Source organism: Heliangelus exortis, chromosome 3 (assembly GCF_036169615.1).
Source record: "Heliangelus exortis chromosome 3, bHelExo1.hap1, whole genome shotgun sequence".
NCBI lineage: Eukaryota > Metazoa > Chordata > Aves > Apodiformes > Trochilidae > Heliangelus > Heliangelus exortis.
The window spans coordinates 110,291,933-110,319,220 of record NC_092424.1 but is presented as its reverse complement, the minus strand read 5'-3'; the positions used below and the strand labels follow the sequence as shown (position 1 = coordinate 110,319,220).

Here is a 27,288-nt window from a genome sequence, read left to right as displayed (position 1 = left end):
ATAAACTTTGGTTTAGTGGTAGACTTGCTAGTGTTAGGTTTACAGTTGGATTTGATGATCTGAAAAGTCTTTTCCAATCTAAATGTTCCTCTGATCCTGAAGCATTGTGAAATCCCAGCCCTGCTTGGTGCCTCTAAAAGTAACCAAGCTGAAAGGGAGATGGCTGTGGGTCTGCCAAGCACCCATCTGCTTGGAGGCCTGGCCCTGGCTCAAAACAACACCCACTGGTGCTGGTTTTAGACAAAAAACACAGCCATGGACTGGGAGCTACTGGGTGGCATCGTGCAGGGGAGCACCAAAATGAAGCCTCCTCTGAGACTGCTTAGGTTGAGCCATTTGGTCAAGAAAAATCAGGACTCCACACTAGCTTATTTATTGCATGAGGAGCAAAAAAATAGTGGTTCCTATTTTAATTTGGGGGGTGGGATTCCAATTAATACATCAGAGCTGACATCGGATTCTTGTTTGTTTGCCCACGCCTTTGGAAAAAATAGATTTGATTTTTCTAGTGAATCCTTTTGAATTCTTTGCATTGCTCTGGTCCAAAAGTCCTTCAAGTCAACAGGTGCCTGGGCAACCCAGAAACCCTGGAGGCTGATGGGCTACCCAAAGGAATAGTTTCTTTGAGGCAGATGTCTACCGAGGGACTGGAGGAAAAAAAAAAGGCCAGGATTAAAAAAAATATATAAAGTGGGGGGGGAAAAAAAAGAAGAAGGAAAAAAAGAAACCCTTCAAAGAGACATTCAGCTCTCATCCTCTGAAATTCTCTGAAATTCCCGGTGGGTTAAAGGTTTCAGAGGGTGGGGAAAGATAAAGGTCTGCTTCTATGTGTATTATCCATTAAGAAAGTGCAAGAGAGGAAACTTTGAATTTGGAGAACAAACAGTAATGAGCCCAACATTTTACATCTTCAAAGAGCAAAGCAAGGTCTGTGAGCAATTAAAGTTCTGGGACATTAATATCTTCTGACCCTGCGGAAAAGGGCAATCAAATTCCAATCATGTCTAAAAAACATCTGGACAAATTTGAGCAAATAATTTTTCAACCTTCCATATATCTCTTTAAATTACACTGTCATCAGAGGCAAGCCACATCTCAGAACATGAAATAAATGAGAGCTGTTTGGGATGGTTTTTTTTTGGTTTTTTTTTTTTTTTTTTTTTTTTTTTTTTTTTTTTTGTCTTTTTTCTTTTTTTTTTTTTTTCTCACATAGATACAGCACCCACTACTGAGGACCCAAGCAAGCTATAAAGCACCCAGTTAGTAGCCTGGGAGTACAGCCCAGTACAATCACCCAGTACAGCCCATCCACCAAGGAAGTACCAAGGGGAAAAGATTAATTTGGAGGACTAAATCAAGATATATTCCCCCTTTCCATAAAGATTTTTTTTTTTTAGCTGGGGTGGCTTGGAAATTATGGACATCAGCTAGGGGACTGTCATTTACACCCTCTGTGGGGAGAGCTGGCATTGGCCCCACTGTAGAGGCTACAGGATTTACCATTCCCATAGGGGGGGAGGAGCATCCTCCTTCCCTGTGGGGCTCCTATAATTTAGGGACTGGGAAGTCTGGTTTCAAAAAGAGCTCAGAGGAAAAGTCTAGGGAGAGGGAGAATTTTCCTGGGGACGGGCAGAAGAGGGGTAGGTAACTTCTCACTTCGTAGCAAGCAGCATGTTTTTCCTGGAGTGGAGGTCGCTGGGGTCTGTGTGCTGTCGGTTCAGGTACTCAGAAACAGCTTTGGCTGGGAACTCCGTTTCACAGATGTACCCAAAATCCCGAGCTAAATGAACGGCTTCACCTGGAAGGAACAAGAGAGGCATTAACACCTCCAGGTACCACCAGCCTGGGCTGGGCTTCTGCCCACCTCTTTCTCTAAGAGAGACCAGCATGTTTGGGCCATGTCTAGAAAGCTTATAACACCCCTTGCACCTTAAAGACAGGTTCTAGGTACATGTTTTCACTCCACAAGCCTTATTTTGGGGGCAGAAGTAAGTTGATGGGACAGTTTTTCAGCTGATGAAGTTTGTCCTGGCTACTGTGCATTTGTGATGATGGTGTGGAACCATAGAGCTGGTGTGTGCAGACACACGTACATACACACACACTTGTAACAATCACACACACTTGTAACAATCACACACCCACACACACTTCCAAATGTACACTTTTCAAAACTGGGCAAAAAAAAAAATAAGAATTAAAAAAAAAAAAAAAAAAAAAAAGGCAAGGGAAACCTTAAATCCCCCAAAAGGCAGAAAAGACAGAAGGATCCAAACTTCCCTCTACTGTAGTAGAGAAACCATTCTCCTGTTACAAAGTACCAATACACCGTCCAAAATGTTACAGATATGGACACACCCAGAGCACTTCCATCATTATCGCCATTGTGGCCACATCTGTAAGATGATGGAGGAAGCTGCATGTGGCCCGATAGAAATTCTTAATCCACTTTTTAAGTGACCATCATGCTATAGGAACTCGTCTCTGCCGGGATAACGACTAACGACAATCTTTTCTGTGAAAAAAAAAAAAAAATAACAATTATTCTAACACTAATTCTAATTGTCGCTTTTCCTTGCCTGCCTGGTTTCAGGTTACTTGCCTCCAGAGGTTCGTGTCATCCAACTCCTACTGATATACTTTCTGCCAGAAGAAGAAGACAGGAGTTGCAGAAAGGAGGAAAAGAGGAGAGAGGGGGAAAAAAAGCCCTCATACTCTAGGGGGATTCCATCAGATTATAGCTCAGCCCCTCCAGAATAAAGCATTAAACCCTTTAAAGCACCGCCTGAGGGACGAGGGGAAAGATTTCCAACAGGCAAACCAGATATGTCTAATAACTCCAGGACCACATTATTTTTAACGATCAGGAGCTGCTTTCCAACGTCATCTTCTGCTTTCCAAGGCTTCTCGCTAATCACCAAACCTCTTAATGAAAGAGGGAACAGCCGGCGGAGCCCCCGGGGAGTCCCCGCCGCGGTCACCCCGCGCCTGGCAGGGTCCCCCCCGGGCATCGCTCGGGTAATCCCGGCCGGGGCTGGCCGGAGCCTTTCTGCTCTCGGCGATACAATAGCAGCAGCAATGCTAAAGCCTGGCTGTTAGCAGAAAAGAAGATAAAGCTCCAGCAAGTGCAGCTTTTGCCAAAAGGAGGGAGATCTCTCAAGGCAAAGTGTTAGTCTGTAAGGAAATCAGGGGGGAGGAGGGTGATGTACACCTTGCTGCACACTTGGCAGAGATTTTAGCATCCCTACACAACCCCCCTGGCTTTTCAACCTCAAGCCAGCCTCGGGGAGGGACTGATTTTCTGATTTTGCTGGTGTTAACCCGCTGTTAAAGGGCGGTTGTCACTCCCAAAATCCTACAGGGCTCATATATACCCGTAACCTGCGCTGTGCTCTGCACACTCGGTGTAACCCATATGGGAGCACCAGAAGGAGCTCTTTTCTATCAAGCCCGGAGTTTATTTGCGAGCCTGCCTTCAGCTCTGCATGCGGTAAAGGTCTTCTCGCTCCCATAACTCAATCAAAACAGTTGAAAAGTTAGTATCTAGCCCAAAGGTTTATGCACGCTTCTTGCAAAAGAGATAAGTGGATTATTTACGTGCCTCTCGGTGTGGATGTGTAATATAGATACCTACAATCCAAAATTTTATCCATACTATTCCGGTTCTGGTTTGGGGTTTTGGGGGGTGTTTTTTGGTTTTTTTGTTTCCTTGTTTTTGTTTTGTTTTGTTTTTTAGATCCTGTTCCTCTTAGCATAAGCATGCACATAGCCTAAATTTATTAGTGGCTCTAAATTTTCTTTTTCAATACGATAACAAGGAATCACAGGAACACACCGACCACCAAAACGACATTGCTTGACTTAAAACGAGGTGAAACTTCAGTCTCCCCTTCCCTATTTCCTTCCCCAAGATTAAAATATATATATATAATTAATAATAATAATCTTCTACTATTTTTCCTCATTGAGCGTCCTGTGCCCAGCTCAGGGGACGGAGGGCGGGGGGGAACGAATTAGGTAGAGAATGGAGGAGACGTGGAGCTGGAAGAGCACAGGCTGGAAATTAACAGCAAAGAGGGGTTGGACTGCCCTGTAGAGTCACACACACACACCCACAGACACACACATTCTTGCCACATCAATGAGACTCAAGCCTGTGCCTTCATTTTTTGGAGGTGGGTTCCTTAACAATGTGGTATCACCCCCTAACCCGCCCTGGATTTCACCTCTGCAAGGTTTTCTCACCTGATGCCGAAAGTTGGAATTAGATGATTTTTTTTTTTTTTTTTCCCAGAGGGTTGGGAGGGGGGTAGGTGGGAGGGTGTTTCGTATAATGTCAGGCACGAGTTCAAAACAGTCAGGGATGTGAAGGGAGCTGCGACCCTCGGCTTACCTTCCACCAGGGAGGTGAGTAAAGTGACATTTGCGGCCTTACGCCTGCCGGCTGGTAAATTCAAACCGATTTTTTCTAGCCTTTCTCGCAAAGATCTCCCCCCGTTTTTCGATTTGGCTCTAGAATTGCAAAGAAATTAACATCGTGATTAACCCCGCAGTGTTCCTGGAAGAAACGTTTCGTCTGTGAAGTCAGTGGAGTCTGGAGGGGGTTTCGCTCGACTTTGGGTGTGTTGATTTCTGCTTGGGTTTGCTGAGATTTGCTTAATTTCTCCCAGGGGTAGGAGTGGGGATGAAGCCACTTTTCTCTCTGTTTTATCCAGGGAAATAAAATAATGCCGGATAGCAATAATTAATGGAGAGGCTTCTGATCTACAGAGCAAATGGGTTCCTGCTGCATGACACTAACTCGTATGAAGATGGAGTGAGGAGATGAGTACAAAGGTAGAGGAGAAGGATTAAATCCTCGATTATTCCAGGAAAGAGCATGAATGGGAAGAAGAACCAGATGGGGAAAAAATACATATAAATATATAAAATATTAAAGGCTCGAAGGGAGAATGTGAGAGCCTGCGGAAAAACAGAAAGGGAGGAAAATATTTATTAAACTATTTCGTGCGTGAGGGTGTGAGGGTGCTGAAAGGCGATGCTAAGAGGAAGAGCTCACCTGCAGGCAGGGTGCGTTATACAGGGGGAATTGATTGCCTGAAGGGAGATGTGAATATCTGTCGGAGGTTACTGATAAGGACAATAAAAGGATGAAGAGAGCTATAGGTGGGAAATAGAGAGCTATTGTTCGGACCCCTATACATATGTAAACCCCCAGGGATGAAATCCTGACACTTCCGAATTCAGGGAGAGTTTTGGCAATACGCTCCAAGTCCATCCCAAATATCTTTTAGTTCTTACTTTTAAAATGTTTAAGAATTAGCAGGCACACTTAGCGAAAGGAAACCAGAAACCAGCCAGGCTGGCTTCTCACTATTTCATATCGACCAGGAATAGATAGCAGAACTACAAAGGATCAGCTTTCTGTATTTCATCAGCTCTGAAGCAAAAGCTTGTCTAAAATTTAGATTCAAGATAGGAACTGAAGTCAGCAGCAGCCAATGGTTATGGCTCCAGAAATCCACTGAAGTTCAATAATGATGTTTCTTTACCTTGATAATTATATTTTCTCCAGTGTATCTCTCAGATGTTCTCCCTGCTCCATTTGCAGTTGTACAGAATGAGCAGGCAAGTTAGAATGTGTAAGTAAAAATCTCTGCTGCTCTTGCTGGCAAGAGTCACAGCTAAACAGTGATTACAGACATTCACGTGGAACAGCGTCTATTTTAGGAGACCCGAATTCTCACGTGTATTTTTGGATGCCTGACTGCATGTAGCAGGACTTTCCCCCTCCTCTCCAGAAACGAAGATGGAGCCTTTGACATCATCACAGATGTTTTTTTTCACGAAATAATAATTATTTAAAAGAAAAAAAAAGTCAAAAAAACACACACAATAAAGAACCCTATCATTTTAAAACACCTTAGAATCAATGTTACCCTCCTGCTGCTACAGCAGTTGGCAAGATATTTCCTCCTCTAAGATTAGCAACTTTTGAACATGATCTGAAATTTGTTCATAGTCAGTTTATATGCGTTTGTTTCTGTCTCTAAGTTCTGCTTTATTTTCCAGTTTGGCATATACCTGACACGTGCAAAATGAACTCTTGTTCCCACTCAGCTTTCCAATAGGTTGAGTGAACTGGTACTTCAGACCGTATCATGACTTCTTCCCTGTTCTGACCAGAGATAAAACCTTAGCTCCCCTTTCTTACAGACAAGCCATATGGACAATTCGCAGTCCTACAGCCACTGTCAAGAAGATAGAGGCCTTTCTCCTGTTAGTGCTTTCACCTGATGATCTCAGAGCTTAAATTCTTGTTCCTGATACCAAAATGCACCATCTCTTGTTTGACATGATGGACCGATTGGCTACCGAGCCTCCAGGTTATCCCTCGCTCCTCATTTTCCTCGGTCATCAGGAAAAAACACCAGGGCCATTAGTGGGTGATTAACACACCTGTTAAACAGCAAAGGCCTCAAGACCAACCGTGAGTGATTCCTTTAGCAACCTTCTCTAAGTTTCTGACTTTCAAAGATATCTGTTGATGGCTTTTCTTCAGCCAGGAACTCACTTTCCTTACAGGTTGTGTATTAATCCCCTGCCAATTTTAATAATGTCTCGTGTGACATCACGTTAATTTCTCCATCCTTATTGCTATATCGGGGAAGCTTCATGGATTTATGTAGGAAATTCCTATAAATTCATCATCACATCCAGCTCATCCGCATCTAAATACAACGTGCCCAGCACGACATTTTACTTTGTCCGATTGCTAACAGAGAAATGTGAGGACAAGGAGGAAAGATAGAAAGTGTTTGCGTGTGTACAAGAGTGAAAAAAAAACAAAAAACAAAACAAAAAAACCCCAACAAAAACAGCAACCTTGTCTCAGTTCCTTCACTTCGGAATGCTCTGAAAGAAAATGTGCGAACTCAAACCTTTCTCTCATCTCCATAAATACATTGGAGTGTCTGAACACAGCATATTTTCACCTGACGTTGCACACCCGTGCGATGACAATAATTTGCAGTCAGCGTTCCCACTGACCAAATATTTTTCTGTTGCACGCGTGGATGCCCACGCATGTTCGTGCCCTCGCCCCAGCCTCTTACCTTCTAAGTACTCCTCCTAGGAGGGACGCATTCAGACACTCGGGAGGAGAAAGGCGTCTTTGAACTTCTCCCACAGTTACTTTATACTTTGAAGTTGAACTAAGCAAAGACAAGCGGCCAGGTACAGAGCAAAACACCTCTCCGGTATTGACTGAAATTCCACCCAGGAAGCCATCTTTATTCATCATCAAAGAAGTAACAGATTTTGGAGGAACCGGAACTGGAGAAAGAAAAAGAGGGAAATCATCAGGACATGGAGGAGTAGAGAATCACCGCAGTCTCCCTGACATGCACAGAACAGCAAAATGTAAAGGGAATTTGGAGTCCCTAAGCTACCTCCAGCAACCTAAAGGGTGCTGCTCCCCCAACCTCTAGGAAACTGCTCCATGAATGATGGATGGAGAGAAGGGTGGTGCAGTACAGCCTATACGCAGGGTTTGAGCATTAGGAAATAAAATACATATTGGCAAGCACCTGGCAACTTTCGGGTTTGAGCCTGTGTCTCACCCAGAGCCCCCCGATGCCTTTTGTACAACGGACAGCGCCTTTCTGGAGGGGAAAAAAAAAAAAAAAAAAAAAAAGGAAAATTTACTTTTTTGTGCTAATGTTTCCATGAACTGCTAAGCTGAGCCAGGAATAAATTCACTACATGAAGGGAGTTGCTGTCTTAAATGAGTATCAAGGCTGGAGGATACAGCAAGCAGAAGACAGCTCTGTTATTGCTTTGTGGTTTTATTAAGTCTGGTTTATGAAATAAAATGAGTCTTTTCCTTCAGAAAAATGAATACCTGGAAAAAAAAAAATAAATAAGTCTGGTCTAACCAAGGCGTTTGCCACCTTGTTCATGTTGTGCTGTCCGTGAAGCTGTGGGAACTCTCCCACCCCTAAATAAAGCTGACCTACTGATCTACACATACTTAAAGGAAGTTGTGGGGTTAAAAAAAAAAAGTCAAAACAGAACAATAAAGGGAAACTAAACAAAGTAAATCCGTGTTATTCTGTCCACAACAAAATGAAATCTTCCTTTTCTCTGAGAAACCAGTGAGGTTATTTTAAGAGTAACCGAGGGGATTATACTGAACAAATTCCTGTAATAGCAACCAGACATGCTCAGAAATAAACAAACAAAAATATACGAGAGCCATTCCCCCGTGACAAGAATTTTGTTTACAAATGAACTTAAGCAGCTCCCTCCTAATTGTGTGTAACTGTTATGATTTACAGCAGGTGCTCTAATCAATCACCCAATCACTTTAATTTATAGGGAGCCTCGCTGCATTTCCCCAGTTGTTTCATTTCTGCGAGTAATTGATAACAAACCGTACTTAAGGTATGTTTTATGCAGGAGTTAATAAGAGCTGACAGCTGCTACTGCTGCTTCCTTTCGGAATCGCGGCAAACACGAGTTCCCTCCTAGAAAATCTACTCCGAAATTTGAGGGGGTTTGCTGCTGGGAGAGTCTCGGGTATGTTTCAGAGGAGAAGACTAATTGATTACACACCCTCGACGAGAGATACCGCTTCACAGGCTCCCATTTCCACTCAATCAATTGCAAAACCAATTCGGCAAATAATAGGGTTCTATTATGCACATATGCCAGCTATTTAGGTAGTTATAATACATGTCAGTTAAGCCATAAAAACCCTGTTTATTTGCAACATATTTGGAGAATCAAACCATTAAGGTTGAGGGGATATTTAAGTCGTCTGGAGCTGCTAAACAATAAGATCGGGTATCCTAATATATTACCAAGTGCTAACTACTGGGCAATTGCCAATTTTATAACCTCGGTGGATGGAATAGACACAACCGTGTTTCACTGTTTTTATTACAGATCATTTCCTACTGCCAGACCAGACCCCCACAATAAAGGCTCTATAACAGCTAAAAACCAAAAGGCATGTCGATTTTAGATATACATATTGCTTCATATGCCTTGTATATAGTCTCCAGTATAAACAAATTATTTTGAGTGGCTTTACTTCAGGGAATCGGAGAGCGAAATGGGTTCCTATTTCTCTATTATTTTTAGTTAGGCACTTTATGCAGCTCATAAAGGCGGTTTCAAATAGTTTGAGAACTGCACAGAAACAGTTATAAAAGAGTTAGAGGCCAGGTCCTGCTTTCGTTGCTATTTATAGGATTTTCCCCCCATTGATTCTATTGGAAAAGAGTTAGAGACTATCAGAGATTGTTATGGAAGATAAAACATATATATATACTCATTAAACATAAATATATCACTTATTTCATACACGATGTTTTACAACGTCATTCGAGTGAAGCATCAAGAAGTTTTGGTTTGGTTTGGTTTGGTTTGATTTGATTTTAAATGCATTTAGATTAAAGCTGTGCCACCAGACAGATTTCCATGACTGGTTGTTTTTTTTTTTTTTCCTTCGGACAAACACACGGGCTCAGTGGTTCGTGTACACCTTTGCAGTGGCTATATTTAGTGACCAGTTTATCAGGTCACTGTCCAGTGAACTGAGAAATTAAACAAGAGGCAGCAATTCCACGAACATCTGATCTTAGTCCAAACACACTAAAGAGAGAGAGAGACCCGTGCAATGCTTAAATGTACCTCACCCCACTCGCTTTGGCCTTTTGGAGCACTCATTACATTAGTTAACCTTTGAAATATGGATTTTCACGTGCTCAGGATTTTTTTTTTTTTTTTTTTTTCCCTTGCAAATTGCTATTGGGAAGCTGGCTGGCTCCCTTCCCTGCTATTGCTGGGAGCTCCTCAGCTTCCCTGCCTACCACTGCCTCCCAGAAAAGGACTATAAGAACATGCCCATCAGTTGGAGTCTAATAACTCTAAACCCATTTTAGAGGCTTACCAGGCGGTGTAAGCATATCTATTGCAATTTCATAGCTTCAGAGAGCTGTATTCTATCTAGCCTCTATATCTTCTGTAAATTACCTAACGCTGCCTCAAAAAAGTGTTTGCCATGGAATGAATTATCTCTATCTATATCATATCTATATGTTTATCATGGCTATAGCTTTGCAGATATAGCCCAGACATTGCCAGAGATAATCTAACGTGGAGGTTTTAGGGGGTGAAGAGCTCTACACGTCCGTGTGTGCAGCTGCATGTGTCAAATCCCCTCGTGTATGTAAATAAGCTGTAATGCAGGCTATATTTGTAGTCAATCTTAACTTTCCCAGTTGGTTAGGGGTTGCCATAACTGCTGAAATCATACAGAATAACACCTATGCGGACACTCAGTGTCCCCACCACTTCTACTTTAACTTCATCCCATTTAGTGCATCCCCAGCAGAAAATATTCGATTTACTTTCAGTCTATTTGCTGTGTGTATGTGAGCACTCACAAATATGTAATTCCCTTTTCCAAAATCTCTGCCTTCTCTTTCTCTTGTTCTTTCTATCTTTACTTTTCTCCTTTCTCCTTTTCTCTTTTTTTCTTTTCTCTTTTCCTTTCCTTTCCTTTCCTTTCCTTTCCTTTCCTTTCCTTTCCTTTCCTTTCCTTTCCTTTCCTTTCCTTTCCTTTCCTTTCCTTTCCTTTCCTTTCCTTTCCTTTCCTTTCTTTTTCCTCTTCTCTTCTCTTCTCTTCTCTTCTCTTCTCTTCTCTTCTCTTCTCTTCTCTTCTCTTCTCTTCTCTTCTCTTCTCTTCTCTTCTCTTCTCTTCTCTTCTCCTTTCTTTTCTTCTCTTTTCTTTTCTTCTCTTCTCTTCTCTTTTCCCTCCCCCTTTGGTTGTTCCCAACCTCTTTGTCATTTCTCTCCCTTCCATTCCTCTTCAGCTTATCAATAAACAGGGAGAGCAACAGTAGCCGCTTGATTTGTTAGTAATTATAAGCACACTGTTCCTGCAAACGGGAACTCTAGATGAGTGAGATCGCTTTAAAACGACAGCAGGAAATGGTGGGGAAATGGAGCATGGCGAAACTCAGCGTGAAGCTTTCAGTTCTTTACATGTTTACAATTTTCTGTGCATACATTAAGTCCTGGGGTTGGTTTTTTTGTATTGGGTTGTTTTTTGGTTTGGTGGGTTTAGATTTTTTTTTTTTTTTTTTTTTTTTTTTTTTTTTCGTGATGGTGACAGGTCTCTGTTGGGTTGCACTCCCCAAACCCGTGAAAAGGCTCTCAAATGCTCAGGGACAAGAGGCAATGGAAAGAAAGGGCATTTCAACAGCACTAAAAACAAATACTTAAGTACAATTATATTTTGGAAATGGCTGAATAACGAGGTACTAAGATAGGGAATAGTGCTGGCAAACAACATGATAGGTGATCAGCCAATCAAAGAATTAATCAGAAGAAATATTTCTTATGTTTCTTACAATAAACATAATGGATAAACATAATTAGTCAGCTATCAAACTGTCTTAAAATATTTTTATCCCCCTCCTCGGACTGAAGTAAGTAAAAAGTCCTTTGTCGATTGTAACACCAGGATTTTCTTGTCACTGGTGGTTCGGACTGGCTTGGTAGCCAAACCTAGAAATCCCGGGAACAAAGTCTTACCCATTGCTACTAAAAGACACGGTTCTTCTTTTAATTTTAATGAGAGAACACAGAAAATGTGTGTTCATGTCCCTCTCCCCCTTGTCCCTCTCTCTCCTCCCCTTCCCCACTACGTCTCCAGCACCTCAATCCCTTTCCCCTGAAAACCAGGACTAAATTTCAAAGTGCAATGGATTTCCTTGCAAATGTTTTACATTAAATTAAAGGGGATCATAAGGTTCAGTGGGTAACCCAGGAAAAAGCACGAAACCGAGTGGCACTGAAGCAACATCTCCGATTCCCAGATCTATCACATGAAAAGCTGAGGCCAGACAGAGTGATTTGCAGTTAATCATTTATCTGCATGCTTCGAGAAGAGGTGAGGAGGAACCTTATGCTGTTGTACTAAGAGTTAAAAAAATAATTAAGGTACCTCCTTTCTTAAGGTCTTTAAAGGACCATGAACAACAGAGGGTGTCTGAAAGGAGACAGTGAATTAAGGTGTCGGGGTTACAGTGGCCTTTCTTGCTAAATCAGATGAGAGTGTGCACACGATGGTCAGAAACAGTTGAAAGTAAATAAATACATCAGGATAATTCTAAGGTCACTGACTGGTGCCCCAGAGTCACCAAAAAAAATTAGCTTGGGACTCGGGCCACGCAAGACAACAACTTCTTTCGCCATGGACAGTGCCAAGCAAATTTCAGATGAGGACTTGACAAGGGGACCCGAGCCTTTTATTCCTGACCCAAGGAAAACCTTCCCTCCGTTTCAGAAGAAATCGAGGGAAAAGCCCTCAAAAAAAGTGCAGCCGGTAAGCTCCTAAAGCCGAGTTAAATCTGGTATTAATACTCTGGGTGATTATTATCATCGTGATGATTTCTCTGGCTCCCTCCCACTTCCACCGCCCAAATCTTAATGGAACTGGGAGTTAACGATGATTTTTTAATGTCTCGTTGGATTTTTAGCCTGTTAATGTACCGCATCCTACTCATTATTAGTTTATTGATTGTTCATTGACCAGCCCCCTTCAAATCGTATTAACCACCCTCTGCCACTTTAGATTAGGAGAGTTTAAAAAGCACCTTTCATTATTTCACCACCACCACAGTAGAGTTCAAGCTTGGTAGCTTAATGCTCGCTCTAATGGGGCAGCTAAGAGACGAGGGGCCACGGTCCCTGCCTATTGCATTAATAGCTCAAAGGGGGCTAATACAGAAAATTAGCCTTAAACGAGCTCTGGAGATCTCCAAATGAAAGAGCCATTTATCACGCTGGCTACCTTCACTCCTCTCGTTTGCTCTCTCTACTGGGAACAACTCATTTCCTCTTAACTAAATTACTTCAGAAATGTCAAGTAAGCTCAGATAGCAAACATAACAAGAGACTGTGGATATGTAATCTATTGTGCGGGATCGATACGCGAGATAAATCGATAGCCGCGTGTGATTCCTTATATAATTTCCTTAATATTTTTGGCAATCCTTTTTGCATGGGTAGATAAGTCCCTCTGCAGGCCTCAAAACCCGTGAAGAAACAGACACAGTCTGAGGGATGTAATTAAGTTTAGACTTCAAATCCCCGTTATACTTTTCCCACTACGTTGCAATTAAAGCATTTTAGTCCCGAAACTAAGGTTTTGGTGAAGTAGATCTCCCCCAACCCTCACCTAGCAAATATGCACCAGGGGGGATGCTCCACTGCACAGAAATCGGTCAAGATCTGTCTATGCCATTTACCTGTAATAACGACTTACAGACTTTAAATAACTTATCCTTACTTCAAACTCCAGCTATAGCACTACAAACTGTAAGGAACAAAGCGAAACTGATACTGAGCCCTCTCTGTGGTGCTCCTTCTCTCGCCCTGATTAAATATTGCCTGCCACAAACGTGATCTGCTATTAATTACACATTTTTCTCCCCTTCCCCCCCCCCCCCCCCACACACACACCCAGGAAACTGTGCAAAAAAAAAAAAAAAAAAAAACAAAACAAAAAACAAAACCCCCCCAAAGAACAGAGCTGACAATATTCCTTCATGCTGCAAAGTTTCTGAGAGCTCAGCATTACTTCTAAGGAAGAAAATCCTCCTGCAGTGATTTTAAAACAGCTGCAGAGGAATCTCGGGATCTTTTTTAGCAACCTAATTTCCAAAGTGCATATGGAGCCTGTTCATCAAGGATAAACTCAGGGTATCTCTTCCTATGGCTGCAAATAGGCACAAGTAATCCCACCTATATGGGGCTGTGTCTCTTAACGCAGCAGCTGCTCGACGTGCGGCCCTTGCCATGCCCATGCACAATCAGGACACCTAAATCTATACCTGATACATATAATTAATTAACATTGACATTTTACAGCTGCTCGCCATCTAACTGAACCACTCATCATGCACATGGAATGTCTCTGCTCTCCTCGTCACCTGGAGGAAGGAGAGGCACAGGCATGGAGAGAGGGATTGGTAAATAAATAAATAATATTTAAAAAAAAATTGAACAGAATGATCAGCAGAAATGTGGTGCTACGGGGAAAAAAAAAAAAAAAGAACGCCAAACTAAACAAAATAAAAACAAAATAGAAACCAGAACAAACAATCAAACAAAACAAAAAAAAAAAAACCAGATTGCAAAAGGAAAATGCGAGCACTGAGCGACGTTAGAAAGAAATCTCTCAACCACAAATCAAGCACCAATTAATCAAATACACCCAAGAGGAAACGTCGTGTATGAGGTGTCAAGCAGGGGAGGGGAGGGGAGGAGGGGGGAGGAGAGTGAGAAAAAAAAAACAAAAAAACAAAAAAAACCAAACCCAGAACCATGATATTACAGACCCTAAGCACAAAACCATTCTAAACATTCAATCTGGACAAAAACAGGAGAAACAACTGATTTAATTATTTTCATAACGTAGCTAATTCTGTGTTTCTCAAAACCACCTTCGACTTTTCAGTCGTGGGTCAGAAATGAAGCTGCCAAATGCTCGTCAAGTTTTCTTCTGTCCTCCCTCAAATAACTCGAACTTGATCATATGTATATGAGAGAGGGAGAGTGTATGTGAGGATTTAAATTAAAACACAATAAATACATGGGAGGACCTCCTGCTGCCTTGAGCACGTTTTAAATAAACACCCTCCCTGTTATTTTGCTTTGTATTCTACAAGCTCATCTCTATTAAAGTATTTGTGCGCATTTGACAAATAATAAGGTGCTGGAGATAAGTGCTGTTGATAGTTAGCATAAGGGACAGCATTTCTAAGCTTCATCTCTGGTACTTAAAATTGAATCTAGAAATAGCAACCCCTTAGATAATTAAAGATATCTTCCCCTACATTTGCAGAGTGTGATCTGTTTAATGTCTATCAGCATAACACCACACTAATCGCCAAGCATCTTCGAGTGACTGTCAGAGAAATGTAAAAAAATTAAGCAGCTGCAATCCGCCCAAAATGAGTTATTGTAATTACATTTAATTAGTTTAATTAGTTAATTATTTTGCTTACAGCTGTACAAGAGACTGCAAACATTTGTTAATATCACATTCCCTTTAACAGTATGGGGTGATTCTGCAGTTACATTAAATCATGGGCGCATATGTAGAAAGATTTAAAAAATGGGCACGGCGAAGGGGGGGATTCTTGGGGGGAGGGGGAAAGGAGGTCGGGGCTGCCCTTCCACAGGCGTTTGTTGTGTTGTTTTGTTTTTTTTTTTTCCTCTCCCCTTCACGTTTGACTCGCCTGGGAAATGCCTTTTATCCCCAAAGGGAAATAGAAGCCGAAGGGTCCTCATCGAGGGGATGGGAGGCGTGGGGGAGAAGAGGAGGGGGACGAGGAAAACTGTGTTAGAGCATGGGGTGCTCCATTGGAGAGCATTTGTGTAATTAAACCCTTGGAAGGACGGAGGGGGGGGATGTGGGTGTGCTATCAACTTTTCCTTGCCCATCTCTTTCCTTTTCCCTTCACTCTATCTCCCGATCCAATCACCTCTCCATCTTGCTACCACGGGTGCCTCCTTCCCGGATAAATTAATTGCCCCAAAGTAAAAAAATATATCATGAAGATATCGCTATACAGTAAAAGTTTGTCTAGCTTGTTGGAATAATCCATACCTTTTTTTATGACAGACTGGTCCAATAAGTTCATACCGCTGTTATTGGCATCTTCAACTGACTGTGGATATAAAAACATCACTATTCAAATTGACTGGATATTAAAGAATCGCGTACATAAATCATGTCATTCCAAACCGGAGTATCTGTTATTTCCATTTATATTAATTTACTAGGGGAGGACTTTTTTTTTTCTTCTTTTTTTTTTTTTTTTTTTTTTTCTTTTTGTTTACTATTATTACTGTTACTGTTATTCCTCCAAATCGACAAGGAAATTAAAATCTTACAAATTATATAGTCTTCTAGTAAAGAATAATTAATAATAATAATTTTTAAAAGTGTGAAGCATATGGGGTGCAATACTGGTTTTGTTATCTTATAAAACATAGATATCACATAGACTCCTTTGCATTCGACAAAGCTTTATATTCCTTCCTTTGAAAATATGGCAATTTGGCAACATCTGCAAGATCTATTGCATGACATAAATGAAAACCATTAAGGACAACTTAAACTCTCCCTCCCTTTTCCTTCCCCCTCTTTCCTCCCCCCCCCCCCCCCCCAAGCCCCCTCCTTTTTATTATTTTATTTATTTATTTACTTATTTTGTTTGTTTGTCTAACCCTGCTCCATCTTAATAATTCAAGGACCATTTACTTTTTTATATATCATAGTTTACGTTCTGGACTTTTAATTAAAGCCTGAGCAATTGGGAGTGCAGCACGACGCCCACATCGTCCAGGGTACAAGGAGAAAAAGATTTACAGCTCTCGAGGTTGCTTCCATGTCCTGAATTAGTGAAAACGGGGTGGGAATATACACTATCAAAAGTGTGATAGCTTGGAAAAAGTCTCCCCATTTCCTTTCTAAAGCCTTCCTCCCACCCTCCCCTCTTTTTTTTTTTTTTTTTTTTTTTTTTCCTTTTTTTTTTCCCAGCCCGCTTTGGAGCACACCTGTTATTATGGCACTAACTTCTTTAGCAAGGGAGAGAACAAAGGCGGGCACAGAGGGCAGAGCAAATGTTGGGTTTCGTTTCTCGACAGGAAAGTGGGATATATAAAACAAACAAACACACAAACAAACAAAAATTAGCCCTGAATCTGCCGTCGGCTCGGCAAAACCATCTCCCATAGAGAAGAGGTGTCATAAGAATAATTTATTGCGGAATTACTACAGGTCCCGTCTTAGGGTGAATTCAGGGTTTTTGAGAGGGGAAGGACCTGTGGTTTCTTGGTTTTATTATTTTATTTTTTTCTTCTCATTATTAAAGCTTTAGGTTTTTCCGTGTTATTGTGTCTTTAGGGTGCTGTCACATTTTTTCCCTGTTCAGGAAAACACCTTTACAGCAAAGCGATTGTTTCCCTCCCTATTATTTTAACTTTATCTTTGCTACACCAAGAGGTTGAGCTTATCCGGATCTAGCTTTTATCTCCGTCTCTCTGCTCAGCAGAGACGTTCATGATGGAATATGAATTAGGAGAAAATTACTTCTCCCCCAAAATGTGACGGAACAATATTTTTCCCTGAGATCTTTCCTTTAATTTTCCTCGAATCCCCTCTCAAACGAGAGCACACACCCGGTGATTCCTTATGCTGTTCCTGTGCATGTCTGTGCCTCTTTCTCATAATCAATAGGCTCCATACCTAAAGGGCACAAAATAAAATTACAAACTCTTCCCCCCTTTCCCAAAGAGGGATGCTGAGCAAATCCTGCAGCCTGCTGGAGTGCAGGGCGGTTGCTCCTCGATGGCACAGAACTGGAGGTAAATATGAAACGCCATCTTTCCCTTTCTTTTCTTTTTTCTTTTTTCTTTTTTCTTTTTTTTTTTTTCCCCTCCTTATCTCACCTTATCTCTGGAGTCTGCGGTTGTGCACAGGCTTTATGTGTGTGCGTGCACTCCGCTCGCTCCATCAGCAACGTGGGTTAGTTGTTGTAGTTAATGAGAAGACTCCTGTCTGATTTTCTATCTAATTACGCCCTCCTGCTGGGTTTTTGTACAGGATATTCGCTCAGCATGCTGGCAGTTAATAGTCACAGAGAGGATCGTAAAGATTTAATTAGGACTGCATGCGGAAACGTGGAAAAACAACTCAGACTTTTAATTACTAGACTTCTTTAGTTAAAAGTGATACCAGGGGTTACTTTATAAGAGACTTGGGTGTTTTTTGGTGCAACTTAACTTTCCGTGTCTCTAGCTGGCACACAGGAGAGGGGACGGCAGTGTGAGAGAGGAGGAGTGGAGGTGTGTGTGCAGGGAGGGGAAAGGTGATGAGTTTCCAAATATCCTTAGAAAGTCTTAGGCAGAGGATGATTCCCCACCCTCCTCTCCTCCAATAATCTGAGAGCACCGACTTTTCTGTATGCCATATATAAACACCCCCTTTTCATGTGGAAATACCTGAGAAAATAACTTTTTTTTTTTTTTTTTTAATAATTTGGATTTCCCCCTTTATATTTTTATCGTATTAAAAGTCTATTTTTGCTTAGCCGGTGTCTGTGTGGTGTGTGAGGGGGGTACACAGCACTGCGATGATGTTTTTCAAGGTCCCTCTTAGATGATGCAAATTCATTTTCAATAAGTAGGTCTTGGCTTCTCCATTCCCCTTGTCTGAGAGCTGTAAATCGCAGATTGAAAATTCCTCTGGAAAGGGGCAGCCATAGCAATACAATACGTCCTGTTTACAATAACAGAGCGCTATCGTGTTACAATCACTTAATTCTGCCCCTGGACAATGGCTCACACATGGCCTGGATTTGGTGTTTATAAAATAACCACTGTTTCTTTCTGTCACGCACTCTCTTGCTCTGTTTCAATCTCCCTTGTCAGCCCAACCCAATCTCACGGCACTTATTTGATCAGACATGCATCACTTAAAGCAAAGAGACACATCTTTATCCGACTATATACACAGATATCTGTTTGACGTTTCTGGAATTTTTCTGACTACTAAAAAAAGAAAAAAATAGCCTATTCGGGACCCTTTCTGGAAATTCTCTCCAGTGTGCTTGGATAATTGACTATCTGTCGCCGAAATAGGAATCCTTGCAGCTAGAATACCTTGTATCTGGAATAAATCCATATTAAATATCAGGGTGGAAAACTGCTCGTCTTCATCTGTCACTACTGAGGGGACAAGAATAGAAAATGCTGAACGGTAGGAGCGAGTCCTGGGATGCTTTCCCTCCTGCCTGCTCTAACTTGTTGTTTGAGTCTTCTTCCTTCACGTGTTTCTCCTTGGGATACCCTCCTCTCCCTTTTCCCCTCCTCCCCCAGCCTGACACCAAACTTGTACAAATAAAGGGCCCGTTTCTTTCCCATTGGCCTCGGTACCCTAAGAGCAAGAACCCCCCCAGCCCTGCTGGCCCCCTACCCCGGCCCATCCCCGGTTCCGACCCCGGGCGAGCGGGTGGCGATGAGGCACAGCCCTGGGCTCGGAGCCGCCGGAGGGGACACATCCCTGCCCGTAGGAGGGATATTTTATTGGAAAACAGAGTGAGAGCTGCTTTATTTGAACTGAGCAGGCCTTTTGCTTCATTCTTTCTCTCTCCTTCTCTTTATCTTCCCTTTTTCCTTCTTTCTCCCCTCTCTTTTCCCCCACCTTTATCTATCTTCTCTCTATATCTTTTCTTCTTTTTTCTTTATCCCTCCCTTCGCTCTTTCTCCTTTTTATCTTTTTCTTCTATCGTCTTCACCTCTTTCCCTTCTTTTCTCTCTCTCTTTCTCACAAGTGCAAACAATTACTGGGTTTCCTTGGGGGGGGGGGGGACAAACGTCAAAGACCGAAGCGCAAACAGTAGTTAACGTCTATCGCTTGCAGAGAGAAAGAGAGAGAGAGAGAAATTCGTCTCCTTCTTGCATTCACAGAAGGAAAACTCGCCTTGACCTGCAAACCAGTTTGGCTCAGCCAGGAATGCGAGACGAGACCTGCGCATCGCGCCCGTGGGGGTCAGGGGTTGCCCCCAGGTCTCAAAACCAGCTTGGAAACCCGCAGAAACCAGCGACGGGCACTGAGCTCGGAGGAAGGAGCAAAACCAACCAGAAAAACCTTTCTATGTCTAAAGCGGCTCTCCTCAGCAAAGCTCGGAGACTTTTTCTCTGGAAGCCCTAAGCCTCAAGCCAATAGCATTACAATATCCTCCCCCCCTCCCCCGGCCCCCCCCGCTTCTCTGCCGCTGATTCCTGTAACTTTCAGCAGGATCCTTTTCCACAGCTTTGATTTTTTCCCTTCTCATCCTCTTCTTACATCCTTTCCCTTTGTAACTTTACAGTACTTATATCATCCAGCCGTCCACATCTTTGTCTGTTTCATCTTTATATATATATATATATGCATTAACGGCATATTTAATATATAAATTTGCGTAAAAATGGAAAGGGAGTGAAATCTCCAAATCCCAACTAATAAACCTTAATATGGGATCTGGCCCCTGGTGGCTTCAGCCTCTGGCTCGGAGGTCCTCACCGCCTGGTCATGCCCTGCTCCACCAAAGTGCAAAGCACCCCAGCACCGAAGCTGTTAAGGGCCTGGCTGTTTTTAGGAAACAACACGTGATGCTGAGTTTCGCGTGGGATGGGAAGAAGGCTGGGAAATACTGTGCTTTGAGCCCGGTGAAACTCCTTTGTTACTCAAAAGAAGGAATAAAAAGCCCCCGAACAAACCAGTTTAAAAAAACAGTGCTACCCTATACTTGAAAAAAAAATTAAAAAAAAAAAAAAATGGAGGGGAGGTGGCTTGTTTCTGATCACCGGTTATTGCTTTTTGGTTTGGGTTTTGTTTATATCTTCCTTCCCTCATAGATGAAAAATGCAGTAATTTGACAGTTTCATCAAAATCCCTGAACTGCAGGAAATTGGTTGGTGGAGGAAAGGGGGGGTGGGAGGGTGGGGGATGGTGTAGCTGAGGTTGCATGGGAAATAACTGGAATTTGAAAAGCCAGGCTTAAACTCTGCCAGCTTTGGAAACACGTGGAATATTTAGAGCAGCATGTTTGCCTTCCCCCTGTACTCTGCTGGCTTGCCATGTAAGGGAGGGTTTACAAAGTAGAACCTGTGCGTGACAGCGATGAAATAAATTCTCTCTCTCTTTTTTTTTTTTTTTGGGGGGGGGGGGAAAAAAAAAAGGCTAGAGAGGGGGAGTATCCCAATTATAATCCCACTGCGACAAAAGGATGGTCGCCCACATCGATACTGCTGTAAAACCCTCTCTAAAAAAATAAAAAAGTTCCTAAGCGAGGGACGGGACTCAAGCCTGGAAGGCATCTGCCAGGAGAAAGAAATGCGGTGCCTTACCTGGACCTCCTCCATCCCTGGGTGTCCGATGCCATGCAGGGAAAGGCTGTCCCCCATGCCGGAGTCAAGGCCATGGTGAGCTGAGTGTAGAAGGACATCTGGCCTCCTTACTGAGTGGTAGTCCCGCCTGGGGTCCAGTCCCGAGAGCTGGGGCAGGGCGGCCCGAGGCTGTGGCAGCAGTGACCCGGTTTCTGATCCCACCTCTTGCCTCTGCCTCTGTCCCCAGGGGTGCTGCTGGGGTTGATGCAAGGGGTTTAGGGAGTAGGGGTCATTGACATGGGAGTAAGGGTCCTGGCTTTGGTGGTAAGGAAGAGGCTGGTAGGGGGGTGGGAAATAAGGCGGCTGGAAATCCGAGGATGGGGTGTGAGAGAGCGGAGGAGCGCTGGAGTAGGGTCCCTGGGAGACGGATCCCAGCTGGGACAGCCTGGAACTGTGGCTGGGCACTCCATCATGCCGGTCCTACAAAAGAAATCGAAAAAAAAAAAAAAAAGAAAAAAGAAAAACAAAAGAGAGAGAGACAGAAGATCTTTTAGGTCTAAAAGAAGCACAATCTCACCCCAAAATTAAATACAAGAAAATGAAAATATAAATGGTCGGAAAGTAAGTTTTCAAATATTCTCCTCTTCCCCGCCGTGGGTTAGAACCGTTCCAGCGTTTCACATCTATTCCCAATTACTATCAAAAAGGGTGAAAGAGGGTGTGTGAGGGAGAAATGGTAAATAAATGGTCATAATTAAAAATGTAGGACTGGTGCTTCATATGCGTGACTTCAGCCCAGTGAAGCCAGTCCCCCCTCCAGTACCCCCTCATTATTTAAAAATATTTAAAACTGCCAAGGCACTCATCTTTTCAAACAACCAACCCACCCCTTGTCCTGCCTAAAGTTTCCAAACATCTGTTTATTCCCTCTCCTGAAGTCCTGAAACTCAAAGCCACCAACCCATCTTCAGGTGGAAAAGACCAAAAGGAAAGTTGCACTTCTCGGAGGACTCCGAGGTAAGAAGGTGTTCGACAAAGGACTTAAAAAAAAGTAACAAACAAAAATCACCAGGGGGGTCTTTTTATAAAGAGAGTCCACCCCTAAAAAAAAAACAACAAAAAAACAAAAAAACAAAAACCCAAACCAAAAAACCAAAACCCGAACAATTAAAAAAAAATCAAAGTAAAAATGAAACATCGGTATTGAACAAATCCAGTCGCTATGATTTCTGCAGTAACTTCCAGTGTCTTTTGTCTCGCTTTCCAATATTATATTCCGGAGAATAGGGTGGGGGTTCATGGTAATGAAAAGTCTTTGGGGTGTGTGGGGGGGACGTGGTGGCGGGTGGGAGCGTGTGGAGGCTTCAGAGAAAAGGTGGGAGAGGAGATTTGTCCAACTCCATCGCTCTGAAGCTGCGAGGCTAAAGTAAACAAGAAAAACATCTCTTCCATAAAGTGGAGATCAAACCCCCACAAGCAATGGCACACATGGTTAAAAAAAAAAAAAAAAAAAAAAAAAAAAAAAAAAAAGGGAAAGAAAAAAGTTGTTTCTTTTTTACCTTGCTCTCCCCCCCGAAAAAAAAACCTCCCCTAGCTCAAATCGAGAACACACAATGCAAAAAGGGAGAAGCAGCTGCAAGCCTCCTCCAATTATTGTGCTAAATTACCAAGCCAAAGGCGTTTAAAGAGAGAGAGAGGGAGAGAGAGAGACAACAGATCGAGAGAGAGAGAGAGAACATGCAATTCTAGTACAACATGGATCCAAACTCACCATGGCGGAATAGGTGTGGACTAACATCTGGAAATAAAAAAAGTCTTGCAATAGCTAAAAAATAAAATAATGGTGACAATACTAATAATTGGAGGGAAAAATATCAAGGAGATCTGCAAAGGGACGTGTTGGACACAGGAGAACAGCTTGAGATATTTCGAAGTCTATCCATCAAAAAAAAAAAAAAAAAAAGGAAAAAAAAAAAAAAAAAAAGAGGAAAAAAAAAAGGGAAAAAAAAAAAAGGAAAAAAAAAAAAAAGGAAGACCAATGCCCCCAAAACCGAGCCTGGAAACCTCTATCTACATATATGATTTACCCCTCCCTCTCTGGTTTGTTTTTTTTTTTTTTTCCCCCTCTCTTTTTTTTTTTCTCCTTTTTTTTTTTTTTTTTCCTCCTTTTTTTTTTTTTTTTTTTTTCCTGTGAGCTCCCAAATACAATCCTCTTCAACCCAAGGCTAGGCTCAGACTACTCCGCTACCCCTTCCTCCCTTTCCTTCTCTACACCGCCTCATAATAATTGATATTCATGACTATTAATATTACACGACTACTTTAAAGGGAGAATGCAGGACCAAATGGAGCGTGAAGCTGGCAGCCAGCTCGAGAGCTCCCCTACTATTGTAAATGACGTTCATTCAGTGGAGAATTACTAGATGTAATCAGACGAGGGGGGCTGGCAGAGGCAGAGTTTGGGGAGAGAGAGAGAGGGGGAAAAAGTTTAGCAAGGAAGAGGCAGAACTTCAATTAACTCGGGCGGAGGAAGAGGAGGAAAGTTGCCACTGATGAGCTGGAGCAAGGAAGTGATACGAAGCTGTGCTAGAGGCGAAGAAGAAACAAATAGATTTCCTTTTTTTTTTAATTTTATATGTTTTTTTTTACATTTAATTATACATTCCTAACACGAGAAATTGATTGCCTTTGGTGCTTTTGTTCTTGGGGTTTTTTTTTTTTTTGTTGTGTTTTGTTGCTTCTTTTTATTTTTAATATCCAGGAAAAAAAGTATTTTCTGACACTTTCCTCTTTTTTCGTTTTTTTTTCCAAGAAATGCAAGAAGAAATGTGCAGTGACTGTAACACACCTATTTGCAGCGGAGATTAAACCCGCCTGCATGTTACAGATTGCATTTCATGTTACAGATTGCATTTATTCACGACATCCAAATAAATACTTGAATCCGCGTTAAGTTGGGCTTCACTTTGTTTTTATTTTTTTTTTTCCTGAATCCTGTTCTTCCCTCCCGATATGAAAAAAACCCCAAACCCATACATATATCTGTACGTCCATATATCTCCCGATTTTCACCCAAATGCAAAATGTACGCAGTGAGTTTTAAAGGATAGCAAATTTATAGTTTTGAGGCAAAGCCAGGGGCGATATAAAACCTTTTTGATGTTGCAGGAACCCGTTCAACTGGACTGTCTGCCATTTCTGTTAAAGTTCAACTTACGTTCCTTCCTAAACAGACTCACACTTCCCAGAGTAGTGAACCCCCCCGCACACACACACACACACACACACACTTTTGTTTTAAGAACAGATTCAGTCTAAGTGACTGAGACAATCCTACCATCGTGTTAAATAAAAACTGGAAAGAAGAGAGCATTTTTTTAAGATCGCTCTTAGAGAAATCTACAACTTTTTTTTTTTTTTTTTTTTTTTTTTTAGGTGTACACGTTACAAAATGCCTTGGAGCGCACCCCTAAGACAGGGTACCCCCTGCCCACCGCGAAATCTCTGCTTCTTTCCAAACTTTGCATCTCTCCCACGGCAATCTAGAAAACACGAGTGGCCGTAAAATGCGCAGAGGATTAAAAAAAAAAAAAACAAACCAAAAACCTTTCTAAAGGGGGGGTGGAATAAAAAAAAAGGAAATCAAACAAAAACCCCAAAGCAACCAAATCTCCCACATTCCCCGGCCTCGATGGCCAAGGAAAGGAGATGTTTTGTCGCCTGCTGCTGCGGGAAGAGACAATGGCCGGGCTGTGCCTGGGGACGGGGAGGGTGAAGCAGCGAGGGCTCAGCGGGCTGGAGATCGCCGGCGGGACACACACACACACACACACACACACACACAGTCAGACAGACACACGCACACCCGCCGGGCTGGGCTCATTCTGCACACGCTGGGCTTTTCCAGTTGATAATTAGCCTGACGGCAGCTTTTAGGAGCCGAGACGTTTCTCCCGCGCAGCCGGCAGATGCCATCTCCGCTTTCCTCCATCCCGTCCTTTCCTCCCCGGCCGCGAAAAAGCCGGAGCTGTGCCCTCCCTCTGCCTCTTCCTCCGCTTTTTTTTTCGGGACTTTCCCCGCTGTAAGTGCCAACGCGCTCCCGGAGGGAAAAGCTGCGGGATGTGCTACGGGGCTGGGACCGCCGCGACCCCGACGGCGCTTCCCCGGGCTGCGCTTTCGGTTCCTGCCCCATCCCTGCCCGTTACCGGGTCCCTGCCAGGTATCCAAACCCTACCCGTAACCCCTGCCCGATATCTAGACCCTCTGCCCAATATCCAACCCTTCCCGGGTCGATCCAGACCGCTTGCTCGTTCCCGCTGCCCTGTACCCGATCCCTGCCCGGTCGCCTCCCCACGGAGCATCTCCCCAGCCCTGGAGCTGGAGGATTGCGCCCTTCTAAAAATCTGCCCCCTCCCTCACCAGCTTCTGTCGCCCAGCTCGACGATCGCAGTGAAATTGCCTCCGCAAATTAATTAAAAAAAAAAAAAAAAAAAAAAAAAGTTACAATTTTGCTCTCCTTTCCCTACACATCCCTTCCCCCTTCCTCGTTGCGGAGCAAATCCAGCAGGCTGGTTAACTTACAAGGAGTGAATTCGCGGAGCCCTTTTTGGGAAAAATCCGGGTCAGGAAACCATGCAAAAATTAAGAAAGGTTTTTCGCTGTTTAGGCTGTGATTATTATTAAATTTTTTTTTCTTGATCTGCTTTTGGACCTCTAAAATAACGAGGAAGTCTGAATAATGAGCAGAACTTTTCCTATCCGCGGACTATGCGGAGTTGCTTTTGAATGCATCTATTCGGGTGTGTGTGCTCATATAGGTTCGAGAATGTGGGAGCCGTTTAATTGTTTCGAGTATAGGAACACATTCACGTCCTATCTATTCGTATATATGCATAAAAAGTCGTAAAAAATGTATCCGATTGTGAAAATAAGAAAAAGGAAAAAAAAAAGTATTCGCATTCTAGTTGATTTTAGTTTGTACTCGCAAAATAAAGACTAAAAGAAAGAAAAGAGATTTATCCAGTCCCTGAATACCAGCCTCTGTTTCTCTTCTATTCTCAGCTTTTTTTCTCTCTCGACATTTGCCCATATTTAATCGAATTATATTTATTTCGTGGTCTAAATAATCAAACTCTTGCCTTTAAGTTGCCTCATTCCAACCCCCAGATCCTTTCTTTGATGTTTTAAATCGCATCAAACAGCTTTTCGGTGGAAAAAAAAAAAAAAAAAAAAAAAAAAAAAAAGTTTAGGACTTGGCATGCTGCATACAAATATGCAAATAAATAAGCATTTAAACATTTACTCTTGGTTTCCCGTCTCTATATTTTTGTGTGATAGTGTCTCTGTATCTGCCTGTGTGGAGATGTAGAGCTATATATGTATTATATAGTCATGCCCATATCTATATATCCTAAATGTATATTTCAATATACCTCTACTCTCTTACCCATATGCATATTATATACTCACCTCATAGATGTCTTCATACTTGACATTTTCAACCAGTTTCCAGAGCATGATGGCAGGCTGTTCTCTAGGAGGTGAGTGCATTCATGTGAAGAGCAGATGTCTGGATTCTCAGTACTTCTCTGTCTGTAATGATCCATCTATAATTGGAAATGGGGGACAGACACCAAATCCGACGTTCCTCTTCCATCCCAACTTATATCTGTTGTCTGAAACAATAGGCTGCAGAAGACTACCTCAGTCGGACAGTAAAAAACATTATCTGCTACTTAGTTACATAGATCTGCAGACATATATGTGACTAGATATATACATATACACAGATATATGGACTTAGACCTATGTGCAGGCACATAAAGATAGATGGATACACAGAGTTCTGCTTGCACAGCCCCGCATATACATGCACAAATACACACATATAGCTCCCAACAACTTTTTCCATGTGCAGACATACAGAAATTGCCACGGTCATGTATGGAAATCATATATATTCTTGCATATGGAGGCACACGTATGCTGCGTGTTACATGTGAGTGTATACATACAAACCTGATCAATTTATGTAGAAATGTATATAAACACCTATTTATGTATATATTTATACCTCTACACACATATATGGGGATACACAGTGACCAAATGTATGTATTATATAGTGCATGTATCTATTATTTTAGTGGATGGATAGGTGGATGGATGGAAAGAAAGAAAGATGAAATTAATGAATATTTTTTAAAATCCTGTTTTTATTAAAATAAAGAACAGGTTTCCTCAGCACTAGGCGATTTATCATCTACAACGAGATATTATACTTTTTCCCCCATGCAATATGCTTTTATTTACATGGCCAGGAATTAT

General features: G+C 42.3%; 1 protein-coding gene across 5 annotated transcripts in view; it reads right to left on the bottom strand.

Annotated features, from left to right (window-relative positions):
• Nucleotides 1-26,609, bottom strand: part of TFAP2B (transcription factor AP-2 beta) — a 32,956-nt gene extending 6,347 nt beyond the window's left edge. Inside the window, exons 1-7 of one of the 5 annotated variants that reach the window (XM_071742169.1) lie at nt 26,431-26,609; nt 20,983-21,441; nt 15,692-15,752; nt 7,590-7,664; nt 7,116-7,335; nt 4,394-4,512; nt 1,657-1,798 (exon numbers count right to left, since the gene is read on the bottom strand). In XM_071742169.1, coding sequence (XP_071598270.1) covers nt 1,657-1,798; nt 4,394-4,512; nt 7,116-7,335; nt 7,590-7,664; nt 15,692-15,752; nt 20,983-21,441; nt 26,431-26,511 — 1,157 coding nt within the window. In that variant the 5' untranslated portion in view covers nt 26,512-26,609. Of the gene's footprint in view, nt 1-1,656; nt 1,799-4,393; nt 4,513-7,115; nt 7,336-7,589; nt 7,665-15,691; nt 15,753-20,982; nt 21,442-22,732; nt 23,284-26,430 lie in introns of those variants that run through there. The other 4 variants (XM_071742173.1, XM_071742170.1, XM_071742171.1 and 1 more) reach the window with 4 other exon arrangements.
• Nucleotides 26,610-27,288: the final 679 nt, after the last annotated feature.